The sequence below is a fragment of the Octodon degus genome, unplaced genomic scaffold (genome assembly GCF_000260255.1).
Source record: "Octodon degus isolate 3935 unplaced genomic scaffold, OctDeg1.0 scaffold00233, whole genome shotgun sequence".
NCBI lineage: Eukaryota > Metazoa > Chordata > Mammalia > Rodentia > Octodontidae > Octodon > Octodon degus.
The window spans coordinates 385,927-399,334 of NW_004524809.1; the positions used below are offsets into that span (position 1 = coordinate 385,927).

At 47.0% G+C, this 13,408-nt stretch overlaps 1 protein-coding gene across 4 annotated transcripts in view; it reads right to left on the reverse strand.

Moving 5' to 3' along the window:
• Nucleotides 1-1,368: 1,368 nt before the first annotated feature.
• Tsen2 (tRNA splicing endonuclease subunit 2) overlaps nt 1,369-13,408 on the reverse strand; it is a 29,692-nt gene continuing 17,652 nt past the window's right edge. For 3 of the 4 annotated variants that reach the window (XM_023705930.1, XM_004645623.2, XM_023705931.1), the window contains 5 exons: nt 11,379-11,517; nt 5,900-5,936; nt 5,245-5,356; nt 4,199-4,288; nt 1,369-3,406 (listed from right to left, as the gene is read on the reverse strand). In XM_023705930.1, the coding sequence (XP_023561698.1) occupies nt 3,347-3,406; nt 4,199-4,288; nt 5,245-5,356; nt 5,900-5,936; nt 11,379-11,517 (438 nt within the window). In that variant the 3' untranslated portion in view covers nt 1,369-3,346. The remainder of the gene's footprint in view (nt 3,407-4,198; nt 4,289-5,244; nt 5,357-5,899; nt 5,937-11,378; nt 11,518-13,408) is intronic. The other variant, XR_002819003.1, reaches the window with a different exon arrangement.

A 13,408-nucleotide genomic window follows, 5' to 3' on the forward strand; every position in this document is an offset into this window, starting at 1 on the left:
TGGGATTACAGGCGTGCGCTACCTCACCCAGTCTCAATAGCTGTCTCAGCATGCCTCAGGGGCAGGGTATGCATGGCATGGTGTGGACTGAACCCCAGCTACTGTGCTCTGCTTAAGCAGGCACTTTAGTGTGCTAAGCTATCTGGCCGGCCCTTGGCATCTCATCTTACTAAAATGCTTTCTGCACAACCAAAGAAACCACCAACAGTGTGAAGAGACAACCCACAAAATGGGAAATTTTTTTTACCAGCTACTCCTCAGACAAAGAACTAATATCTATAATATGTTAAGAACTCAAAATAAACCTCCTGAATTTAAAGGCTCAATCCCAAAATGGGCATCAGAAATGAATAGGTACTTCCCAGATAAACAAGTACAAATTGTAAATAAACAAGTGAAAAAATGTTCAACATTACTGGCCATTTGAGAAATGCAAATTAAAAAAATTTAACCTAGAAAGAACAGCTATTATTAAAAAGTTAACCAACAACAAATAATGACGAGGCTATGGGGAAAAACAAACCTCCATGGTAGGTGGGAGTGTATACTGACACAATGATTCCTCAGAAAACGAAAACTGGAGGTTCCAGTGACCCAGGTGTTCCTTTTCCAGGTATCTTCCCGAGTTAACAGCATCATACCCTGAGACATTTTAGGTAAATGGACGCACCTTGGAAATACAATGTTAAATGAAATAAACAAGAGCCACAACTTTAAACACTGGATTGTTTTTCTTGGGTGAAAAACCCAAAGGGTAAAAATTGCCCAAAACGGATAACAGACATAGGGAAGGAGAAAATGTTCAGATGGAAAGGGGAACAACAGGACGTGGGAGATGGAGGGAGTAGGGATTTTAAAAATAAAGAAGGATGGAGAGAACAATAGAAACAAAGTTTTCTAGGACTGGGGAGATAGCTCAGTAAGGTGTAAAGCACCTGCTTGGCAAGTGTAAGATCCAGAGTTTGGTTCCTGGTAACAAAAACAAAACAAAACAATGAACAAACAAACAAAAAAAAAATGAAAGTTTTAGTAAAGGGAAAGGGGAAGATAAAGAAGAGGAAGGGAATGGGAGAAAAATTAAGTTATATTATGTATAAGTACACACTCCTTATGATGAATGTGACCATGATACATCTCAAATGTGTACAAGTAACATCCATTTTTATTATTTACTTATTTTTTGTATTTAGTACAGGGTCTAAAGGGTCTACAGGGTCTTACTACACAGATCAGATTTGTAGTGATTGTTTTCAGTCTCCCAAGCGCTGGGATTATAGGCATGCACCACCATGCCCAGTCTCAAGCTCTGTGTGCCCTTGGGGCAGGGCCAGCATGGCAGGCTGGGGATCGAACCTCCGACCCCTGCATCTGCCTAAGCAGGCACTTTAATCCACCGAGCTATAATATTTATTTTTAAAAAGGTTTAACATTACTGATGGTACCGTAGACCCTTCCATGTAGGTAATCCACATTCTCCAGTACCCTGACCAAGTATTTACTATGACTGAATTTTTAAATAGTTACCACCTGCCTATGAATCTTTAAGACTGTTGCTTTTCTTTCATGACCTACGTTAGGGAACTACATGGCCTGAAGAGCCAAACAGTAACTCCTCTTCTCATCCTGCATTTCCATATGTGTAATTTTTTGGATATGTAACTAGAAATATTTTACAATGTGCTTCACATTTATAAGGCTTGAATCAATGAATGTGTGCATTTTACACAAAAAAATCATGAAATTTGTAGTACAACTTTTATGATTAGGTCTCGTAAGTCTAGAGAAACGTTTCTTCGCTGGACGACTGATGAAAACTGGAAAGTTGGGATCTTTAAATAAAACTTTTAACAAAAACCTTAAATGAAGTCACCTTGACTAGTTTAACTAGTATACTACTTGGGATTGGGGTAGAGGAATGAAGATAAAGGTGTATTTTGGGGTTAGGGTTCCTGCCCAGTCTCCACCCCTGAAGGTTAACTTTTCCAACCTCAGCTTCTTCCAGAAATTCTAAAATGAAGACATTAGGAACAGTGGCTGAGGTGGGAGGATCACAAATTCAAGCCCAGCTGGGGAAACCTGGTGAGACTTTGCCTCAAAATAAGAAAGAAAAAGGGCTGAGGGTGTAGCAGGGCTTAGGTTCAGGCCCCAGAACTGCTAAATAAATAATTATGAAGTTCAGAGCCTGAAGAGGAAAAAAACCATTTTCTTACACTATGTCTCTGCAACTGACAACAGTGCTCAGATGAGGGGTTATCCTGACGCCACTATACTAAGACACAGTAAGATGTACTAGTGTCTAGGGAGTATCAGAAAAGAGACCTAACATACCATGAGTTCTTTCTACAGACTAGAAATATATGCCACTATTTTGGTAACTTTTATTTCTTCTCTCCTTGGGTAGAGGCAGTGCTGATGAAATTATTAAAAGCCCTGAATCCCCAGTCACATGTGTGAGGAAATGTAGAATAATGAAAATTACTGGCAGCTTTTATTTCTTCAGACACACTGTGTCCCAAAGATGCTTCCATGTTCAGGATACACCCATTTACTGGTTTCCTCATGCAATGTCTCTAGCACCCACGCTGTGACTGTGTGGAGTTTACAGATGAGGTGACTGGAGCTCAGTGTCACAGGCCTCCAGGCTATACCTGTGCCCAGCACATCAAACAGGAGCACTCTGGCACCCTGGCTACAGGGACCACACACCACACTTGCTATTAATACGCCAAGGATATCTGATCTCACTACAAAACAGTCACAGAATGAAGAGACCTTGGAGGTAATATAACTCTCTGGATACCTCATTGGTTGAAGTCCTTGGAAAAGCTAGAAGTCCTTGGAAGAGCTGGAACACGCTGGTGTCTTTTCCACTTGAAGTGATGGGAATGTGAGGTTAGGTGATCCCTAAATCTGCTGATGCCCTCTGGAACAGACTAGATATGAGCAGCAAGAGATACCTTTGTACAAAGGTGCTTTATGAACTGCAAGTGCTGTCCTACGCAAACTCCGAGAGCAGCCTCCGTGTTACGAGGGAGTCCGCTGAACAGCTGGGTGTCACTTCCAGTGCCTGGGTGAGGGCGGAGTCAGCAAGCTTGGGCTTAGTTTGTGAAGTATCTGTAGTCGCAGCACAGGCCTCTGTGTGGATGGTGCCCAGGGCCTTGTGCACGGTAGACACACACTTTGTGAGCCACTCTCAAGGGCTGTAACTTTGTTTTTTATAACACAACTTGTTTTCTGACTCTGAAAGCATCCAGCCCTTTTCCATGATGAATGGGTGACCCAGAAGGACTTTTCATTGTATCCTAAACCTGGTTGTTGGTGGAATGACGGGCCTCAGGCCAGATCACTATAGCTCATCTTGGTTGCTTCTCTCTCGGGAAGACACCCACCGGCTGACAATCACCTCCTGCAATCCAGCAAACACAGAGGTGACTGCATGCCTAACAAAGAAGTGAAGGAATGTGCTAAGCACTGGCAGCACAGCCCTGCTTCGCAGACAGCTGCAGGGGCAGTGAGCTGGCACCCTGGCCATTCCTGGGACAGTGGGATCCTCCATGCAGACAGAATCCACCATCAGGGCTATATGAGGACAGAACTCTGGGCCTTAGCCTGGCATCCAGCCTTTTAACCCTTCAGTGCCTAGTGATCCATTTCTGGAATGCCCATAACAATGGAGCAGAATGAAATGTGTTCCCCTGATCCTTGCACATTTCTAGGAAACATGAATTTCATGCAAAAACTCAGTAAATTTCAATCTCTGGCATAAATGAGTTTTGGAGGCCTGTTCTTCTTTAGCTGCCTAGACTGGCCTCAAATTTGTGATCTTCCTACCTCAGCCTCCCAGGAGCTGGTAATACCAGCATGCAAAAATCTTAAAGATTAAACTAGGGGCTGGGGAGACACCTCAGTGGCATAAGCTCCAGCTTGCCAACTGCAAGGTCCTGAATTTGATCCCCAGTACCGAAAAAAAGAAACACAAAAACCCACTGAACTGGCCTCAGCTATGTGCTAGCTCAGCATGGGGGAGGCCCTGGTTTCCATTCCCAGCACAGGAAAAAACAACGTTCAAGGTGGAGGAGCCAGAGAGAAGAGCTGTCATTACAAAAGACCTTTGCATTTCCTGGCACCACCTGTTCCAGAGAACACAATGCAGTACATGGGCCTTCAGGACATGTGAGTGCTACTGCGAGGGACCCACCTGAACCTTAATTCTCCTCAGACATTCTGGGGACTCCATGTCTTCATCTGTCATGGTAGAGGGTTTAATCAAGTAGCACAGCATAAGTTCCTGTGGGGGAGGCAAAGGCCATTGCATATATCACAGTGACAACAGAAACATAGGCACCTGTCCCCATTGCCTCCTGCTGTGTCTGGGAGGTGCCGGTACAGAGGCCCCTGGAGCACGACAGGGTATCCTGGGCACCTGAAGCCAGTGCTTGGCTTTCCTGCTAAGGAGCTGCTAGTCAGTGACCACTGCCAGCGCTGAGGTGCAGTCAGGCAGGCACTGATTACAAACCGTGTAGACCTCTACTGCCCTGCAGCCTTAACCTCCCACCGCCCCCCCAACACTGCCAGTGGGACAAAGTGGGGGAAGGTGGTCACGGGTTGTCAGTCAACAAACGCTGGGGTGGGAGGGATGGTGCTGGGGCTGGCCTTTGTGAAGGCCAAGCAGGTGCTGTCTCCCTGAGTGACATCCCCAGACAAAAGCTGGAGTTGGTGATTATCCTAGTGTGAGAGGAAATTTCCCTCCTATCTCTCCTATCTTTGCTGGAGGAGAATCAGAGGCCAGAGGGGCCATGGTCTGGCACTCGTCACCTGTTGTCTCTCAGGATGGGGCGACATGGTGGCTACGTGCTGAGCTGCACTTTTCAATCCTCCCTCCCTTTCTCTTTCAAGAGATCTGCAAACTCAGACAAGAGTGAGGAGCCAATGCTTGGGTTCTCTGCGAATGTGTGAGTGATGACACAACTGTAAGAGGAGGAAACAGCCCATGGAATGGTGACAGCTGGGAAGGAAGGTGATGCCTGTCAGATGCCAGAGGACCTGGCGCCATGGCCCCACTGATGAGAGTGAGCGGAGATCAAAACAGAGCAGTGCAAGAGGGCAACTTCTGGCCCAGTAAACAGGCTTTTGCAAAAGACCCCAAATCTTCCAGCACTTCGCTGGCAGAAAAACCACTCTACTATATTAAAAAAAAATTGTGCTATTTTAGTGGTACTGGGTTGCCAAGTTACTGTGGGTTACCTTGGAGACATTGCCCGAAACTCTGCTGAGGGTCGCCAGTGACCTCCAAGTGAAAGGTCTACGGAGCGGGCCTGTGAAGCATTCATTCACGAGCTCCACGATGACAGAATAGCTGCGAAAGACCGACTGGCTCTGAGCACAGGTGAAGAATGAACCGCGCTGGGCCCTAGACACCCCACACTGCAGCTGAGAAAACACGGATGAAAATCCACAACAAGGAACAAAACCTCAGGCTGACTTTACACTCACTCCCAGGAAAAAACACAAATGTTTTTCCCAATATGAATACTATAAAGTCACTCGATCTTTAATACTCAGTGATGTTAAGATAAACAACTAGCACATGTGACCCATGTTTAACACCAAAACCCATGCTGCCATCACCTATCCATTCTCTCCGGACTGTAACTGTCAGTTTGCGGCATGCGCTCTCTTTTTTCACGGTGTGCAGTATGGATCCCAGGGGACCCCAGGGACCCCAGCGCCTAAGAGCTCTGCTCCTCCCTAAACTGAGCACTGACATTTAACATTCACTCCTACCACGGTCAAGAGGAACACAGATTTTAACTGTCTCCATGGTGTTGAAAACTGAATTAGAGGCTAGAAATCTCCCTGCATGCTTTAATTCACTAGGTATTTAATAACTGCTCCAAACCTTGCGTGGTAAAATGGAGGGCCTTTCCGATACAGCACTGTAAAGAAGAAAAGAAAATGTATAACCACTCAGATCAAAAGCACACTTTACAACCTGACATTTTTTTTTTACTTCTTGAAAGGGATGTGAACATCCAATTACTTATATGTGTGCTGGGCAATATACCGTCTGTCTCTTTAAAATCTGCCTTACTCCCCTCCCCTGAAAGAGGTATATTAAAAAAAAAAAATCTGCTGCCAAGGCCCTCACCCCTACCTCCCCACACCAATCCCTAAGGTAAAGTAGTGCTGTTTTTAAAACTCTAGCAGGGGGGAACCAAACCCAGCACCTCACCCTACCGCTGAGCAGCACTCCCTCTGCAAGTGACTCCTGCCTTGCCTCTTACCTTGATGTGAGAGCATGAAATTACACCAAGAGTGTGGTGTTCACACCCTGCCTACCAACATTTGTTGTTCATTTCAAATCAAGTGACTTCAGAGTGCTTGAGTGGCTGCCCTGGCCAGGTGTTAGTCTCATGCATAGGTTTAAGAAATTTCATGTTCAAGTGAAATTAAAAACAAACCAACAAAACAAAAAAACACCAGACGTGGTGATGCACATCTATAATCCCCACAGTTAAGAGGCTGAGGCAGGAGGATCACTGTGAGCCAGCCTGGGCTATGTAGTGAGTTCAAGGCCAGCCTGTACTATACTGAGATCCTACCTCAAAAAATAACAAGCCATTATAACCATTCTCTTCAGCTAGGCATGTGTGTATCCTGCTCTCAAGGCCCAGGCAAAGGTGGGGTTGATTATCTTTGGGGTCAAGAGGTGCTCAGCCTGGGGCTTGGCCCTGAGGGTTCTGCAGGGTACTCTCTGCCCTGTGATAGTTAACAGTCCCGCAGCGAGTAAAAAAGCCTAGCTGACTGGATTAGCAGTCCTGGGCATGGCTCAAGACCCACCATGGCATGAGTGGCAGCAGCCACAGGGCTCACAATCCAAAGGGGAAGAAGAAAGGCTCACTTCTGTTTCTTGGAGGAGCTTCACTCTCTGGCTTTGCCTAGGATGTCATTTCCTGGCTTCCAGCACAGTCCCTCCAGCCTTCTGGTATGGAGGGACTCTGCAGTGAGCGCTAGGCCTTCCCCCCATGGATCCTTTGGCTCTCCAGCATGCAATGTCCTTTTATACCCTTCTGCACCTGACTCTGGGCAGCCACTGTAAGCCACCCTGTAAACCCAGATATATTTACTAATACACTGGCCGGCTGCTCACCAAACTCCCTACTCCTTCCTCCTGGCCAGAGCACAGCTCTGATTCCCAAGCAGCCAAGCAGGGCAGTCAGTGGGTGCTACTTCCGGGTTGGTCCCCGATGCCCTCCCAGGATGAGGTCTTATTGGCCCTTACTGAAGGCAACCACAGATGCTCTGCTAGAGACCAGAAGCCACAGGAAGTGCCCTGCGGTCCCAAAGTACCATTTGGAGTTCATGCCTGTTGTTGTTAAGCCCCTGATCCCTGGCGTGGACAAGTGACTCTGGCCATAGAAATCACCATCACTGCTATACAGGGACATCTGTCAGCTCTCGACTGCTCCCTGTACTGGAACCAATGCAGGCAAGTTCAAGAAAGAACTTCATTTCTCTTGAAGAATTGACAGAATTGTCCTTTTTAGTTAGATGAGTCACGTTGCTGACCAGCCACCCTTCAGGCTCAGGACAGCAGCATGAAGCTCAGGGCTGGGTGGGCTACCCTGCAGACACCCTGGCAAGCCCTTACCTCCTGTACTGCTAGTTTGTGTTTCCCATGGTCACATTTCCTTTTATTCCTCTGTCTTCCACTTAAGCAGCATTTAAAGTATCCAGCAAATTAGCTCGAAATCACTGTGGTACAAGCTTTAGTAAATATGTAAATATTGTATATGCAAACAATTCTCAACTTCCTGAGATTAGGTGGTGGAGGGAGATGGCCAGGAGAATTTCAGGGTTTGGTTTCCGGCCCAATCTCTGCCATGCTGAGTTGTTAACTTCTCCAACCTCAGCTTCTAAAATTCTAAAATGAAGGCACAGTCAGGTACAGTGTACAGTGGCTAAGGCAAGACAAACACAAATTGAAGCCCAGCCTGGGCAACTTGGTGAGACCTTGTCTCAAGAAAAACAAAAAAAAAAGCCTGGGGACACAGCTCAGTGCAAAGGTCCTGGGTTCACTCCTCAGTGCTGCTAAGTAAGTAGGAAGTTCAGAGCATGATCTTAGCCTCAGGGAGACGGAAGCTTAGCAGTGCCAGGACCATGTGACCATGTCTATTTCCTACTGAACACACGAGCGTGAAGGCCCAAGTATTTGCATGATGCCTGGCAAACAGTAAGTGTTCAATAAGATGATGACAAGAACTTGCAGGAGAAGATGAAACTGCTTCACCAAAGCACCTCCCGTGTAAAGGTGGAGAAATGCTGGGCCTTTCACACAAGATCAGGGAGCCAGGAACGTGGCCAGGAGTGCCGAACATGGACGGGCTCTTGGGTTCTATTCCCTCATGGCTCACCCTCCATGAGATTTACTTTTTTTTTTTTTTTTTCTGAGACAGGGTCTCAGGCCAGCCTTGTGCTCACTTTTGTAGCCCTAGGCTGGTCTCGAACTTGCAGAGATGCTCCTGTCTCAATCTCCCAAGTGCTGAGATTACAGGCATGTGCCACTTACATTTAAATTTAAAAAATAAAATAAGGTCTGAAAGAATGCGGTTAAAGGAGGGGGAGAATTGCCACGGTAAAGAAGAACAAAGGGAGAAAAGCTCATGCTTCTTTACAGATGAAAGCTGACACACATGTGAAATGACCAGGGGAAAGGACGGCACAGTTCACTCAGATGCCCACGGGCTGCCCAGGGAGTCAGCTATCCACAGTTCCTCATTACAGATAATATGTTAATTAACAAAGGGGAAAATGTAACTTTAAAGCAGACAGCTGACAGTGGTCATCTCAGCCAAGTGATAGCCAGGGCGCGACTCCTGTCCTGATATCACATCTCTCCTGAAATATTACAGGTTGTGTCTAGATGTCTCCCCAAACCCTCATATCATAGGTAGGGCTTTTTGCGAGTGACAGGATCTGTGTGCGGAAGTGGATTAAGGGTGTGTGGTCCTGGATTAGTTCACTAACCAGCTTTGTATTGTTCTGGGTATGTACAAAAATACCACACAAAAGGCAGGTAGCCTGGATGCGATAAAAGGGATAGGATCGCTGGCTGGAGTTGCTTGCTGTCTCCGGCCTGCCAGGCCACAGACTGTTCTCCTCTGTGAAGCCCCTCTCCTGACCAACCCTGCCTTGGAGCCAGAAAACTATGGACTGAAACCTCTACAAGCTACGAGCCAAACTAAACCCTTCCTCCTTTAGGTGCCAGACAGATGTTTTGTTTCAACAAGGAGAAAAATAATTCAGACACAGGAAGTACATATGTCATCTACATGTACCGAAAAGACTGATAAGGAGGGGACACTTAGGCTTTTGGAGAATGGGGACTATCCTATATGGAGTTCCCAAAAGAGTCAATGTCATGAATAATAAACAAGCTGACATAGAAACCAATTTAAATTAGAAATGCTCAGAGAATACAGGGTATTACTTGGTAGCCCCCAAAACATATGACCATGTGCTAATCCCTAAGACTTACAAAGGTGACCTTACTTTGGACATGGGATCTTGGCAGACGTACTGGAGTATGGCAGTGGCTCCAAATTGATGACCGTCAGGTCACTGTTGCCAGTGCTGCTCCAGGCTGCTCCAGCAATGCACTTTGACTGTTTACTTAAGGGAAGAGTCTCTGGCAAGGTATGACTTTTCTAAAGCCTCTCTATCATGAGTCCTTATTGCAGTAAGAAAACAACTGTGAAAAGGGACTGATTTGGGCCTAATTTAGGTTGGCAGTTTTTTTTTTTTTTTTTTTTAAACCTTTTCTTTCCTGCATTAGGGATGGAACCCAGGGTTCTGTACATGCTAGGCAAGCACTCAACCCCAGCCATTCTTTACTTTTAATTTTGAAACAGGATTTTACTTAAGTTGGCCACATGAAAGTCAAACTTAAGACTGTCCTGCCTTGGTGTCCAGAGTAGCGGGGGTCACAGACAGGTGCCCTGTGCCAGTCACTGGCACTTGGAACACTATTGCTAGGAAGCAGTGGTACTGCCCACCTGGAAAGAGGCAGAGGTGGGGAAGGTCCTTCCTGTTGGAGGTCATGTGCATTTCCCATGTGAATTATGCAAGTGACCACCAGCAGGTGCTGTCAACTGGAGCTAGGAAATGAGCACTCTTTCTTTACCTTTTAAAAACTCCACCATCCACCCATTGGTCTTTTTATCCATCCTTCCAATCATCCTACTAGGTATCTGCTTGCTCGTTTATTTATTATTTGTGTTCTGCTGTACTGAGAACTGAACCCAGGGCTTCAAACCCCAGCCCAAGGCAGTTTATTTCTAGACCGGGCAAGTTCTCTCCGGAGCCCTCCCCACCTCTGGCCTGGGCACTAAGTGTAAATGGGAAGCCCAGGACAGCATCCTCTGCCCAGGGTCCTGTATGCACACTTCATCACCTGTCTATCTCTTCTTTTATGACTTTTTGTTTTTTAAAGCACGGTCTTGCTGTGTAGCCTAGGCTAGCCAGACTTGAACCTAATGTCTTCCTGCCTCAGGCTCCCAAGTGCTTGGACTACAGGTGTGCACCATGGTGCCTGGCTCTCCTTTACCTGTCTTAGGCTGTGCAGTCCCTAAGTTCCCTTTTGTATTTATTTCATGTCTGGCTTCCTGCAATCATGAGCCGGAACCCAGGGTCCATGTTCCTGAGGCACCTGGAAATGATTGTGGGCTGGTGACCCTTCCCTCTCAGAAGGGAGGAGCAGAGTACCCAGCACATAGCACTGCACCCTGCCACTGTGAGAACTGAGATCGGGAGTGCACAGCAGGATGGCGCCCACACACAGTGAAGGCAGCCCACGGTGACAGCTGTGACTCGGGTGCCACCGCATGGTTACCCTTGCCTGGCACAGCAAGCAACTGAGGCCCATAGCATAGGACTGACTGAAACCACAGGGCTTAGGGCTGCCAGGAGGAGGGGCGCCAGGGGCTCTTTCAAGGGCAGAGGTGAGAAACCTATGGCACAAATGTCTAGGCTGGGGCTGCAGTTTCTCCCCTAGGTTCTCCCAACTGCATGAGTGTGACTCACCCTCCTTCCCACTCCAAATCTCTCTCTTTCCTTTTTTTTACTCTTTTTTTTTTGTTTGAAGTACTAGCATTGAAGCCAGGGTTATGCTGCCACTCTTCTACAAAACTCAAACTTTGAGACAGGGTCTCTTAAGTTGCTTAGGCTAGGCTCAAAATTTAATCCTCCTGCCTCAGCCTCCCAGAGTGCTCAAGTGCCCCAGATCCTTATCTAAGCCAGGGAAAATCAGCACTGGCTCATCAACTGCTCTCCCTGGTATCCCACATGGCCCTGCACACACCCCACCACGGGTTACTCACGCAGATCTGTCCCATACTTGAGCCCCGCCTTGGGCACCCAGCCCTTGCTCCGGAAGTAGTGGTAGGCCCCATAGGTTGTCCTGAATGTGGGCTGAATTGCTGTGAACGCTTGCCAAAGCTTTACGATCGTCAGAGGTTCCTATAGTCATTTAAAAGGAAGAGGCACTGTTTATATGTGACCCATTCCCCCTTGCCAGGGACCAACATCTGCTTGGTGTGGGGTCTCAGCAGCAGCAAAGGCAGTGGGGACAAATGCAGGGCCCTCCTGGGCACCCAGCCTTGGCTGTCCAATGTGGCAGCCACTACTCTCACATGGCTCATCCAACAGAGGCGCTCAGAGTGTAAAACACACATGAGTCCAACTGGGCAGGAGAGAGGGAAAAAGTGCAGGCTCTGGATATGTAGCATTAAATGAACTATGTAATATGATTATTAAAAATAGTTTTACTTGCTTTTAAAGCATTAATCAAGTAGGTTTTTCCTTTTTTTTTTTTTTTAAAGGTACAGTGTCATAATATAATCTGGGTTTACCTTCATCTTGTAGCGACCTTCCAGCCTGCTAGTGCTGTAACTATTGCCATGTGTACTACATGAGGCTCACCTGCGCTTTTTTTCAAATTTTAATGTGGCTACCAGGAAAATAGAAAATGATTCACTGGCCCCTACCTGAGGTATCTACTCCATTCCCAAAGGACACTGGGGCTCTGGGGGATGCAGAAAGACAGATTTCGAGGCTGGGGTTCAGCTCGGTGGTAGATGACATGCTTAGCATGCCTGTGTTCCACCCTAGCACCAGATAAGAGAAGAAAGGCTGGGAAGGACACCCTAGGCTAGAGAGTAGGGTGGGCTGTGTGCTCAAAGAGAACTGCTGAGGCTGAGAGTAGTGGGTCAAAACATTCCCAGGCCCTTTAGTGAGCAGCTGAAGTATGCCAACATGCCAGGCCACACTCAAAAATGAAATAGGTGTGTATGGTGGTGCATGCCGCTAATCTCAGCTTTGAGAAGGCTGAGGCAGGAGGACTGCAAATTGAGGCCAGCCTTGGCAAATCAGGAGGATCCTCTCTCAAAATGAAAATAAATAAAGTAAAACGAAGGGTAAGGGGTAGAGCCTGCATGAGGCCTTAGGTTCAAGCACCACTACTGCAAAGATAAAATCAAAAAGTAATTGTGTAAGTAAAATTTTCATTAAAATCCCGTAGGTGCCCCATTTCAGTCTTTGATGTTAGAGAACTGCTGCCTGCTGGCACAATGTAACTATCCGACTGCTTGCAGAGGTGTTGGAACAGGAGAGCTGGGGCAGAGGCTACTCCAAGGAACCAGGACCCAGTGTGACACAGGCTGGGCAAGGCGAGAGCTTTCTCTGCCTTCAGCACTTGAAGAACTGACTCCAGCTGGGGTCCAGCTCTGCAGCTCCTTGTGATGTGTTTGGTTTGTCTGGGCCCAAGGTTTTAACCCCACAAACACAGGTCAGAGGCAGAGCAGTGCTCAGTGCATGGGCACGGCTGGGCTCCAGCCCCAGCACCAGATCAAAAACCCCACCAGTATTGGGTCCACATTTGTTGCCATGTTTTCTTTCCTTTTCTTTTCTGAATACTGCACATGTGAGCTTTGTCTCCTCTAACAAGGAGAGCCTGATGTCTCCAGATGTTGAGGACTCTGCTTAGTTACAGCATCTGGCAGATCTCAGCTGCAGCCCATAAAAGGGGTGGTGGAGCTAAGAGTAACCACCACTGAGAGTCAACTGTGCCAACGGCATGCTTCCAAACCACTGCATACTCATGCAAATCAAACAGGAGATGAAACAGTGGCTGAGAATGTAGCCCACACCTGCATTCTTAGCTAGGTAGGAGGCTGAGGCAGGAAGATTGCAAGCTTATGGTGATCATGGGCTACACAGTGATATCCTGCCTCAAAATAAAATACAAAGTGCTGGGGACATAGCCTACTGGTGGAACACTTGTCTAGCATATAGAAGGCCCCCAGAGAGAGAGAGAGAGAGACAGAGAGAGAGAGAGAGAGAGAGAGAGAGA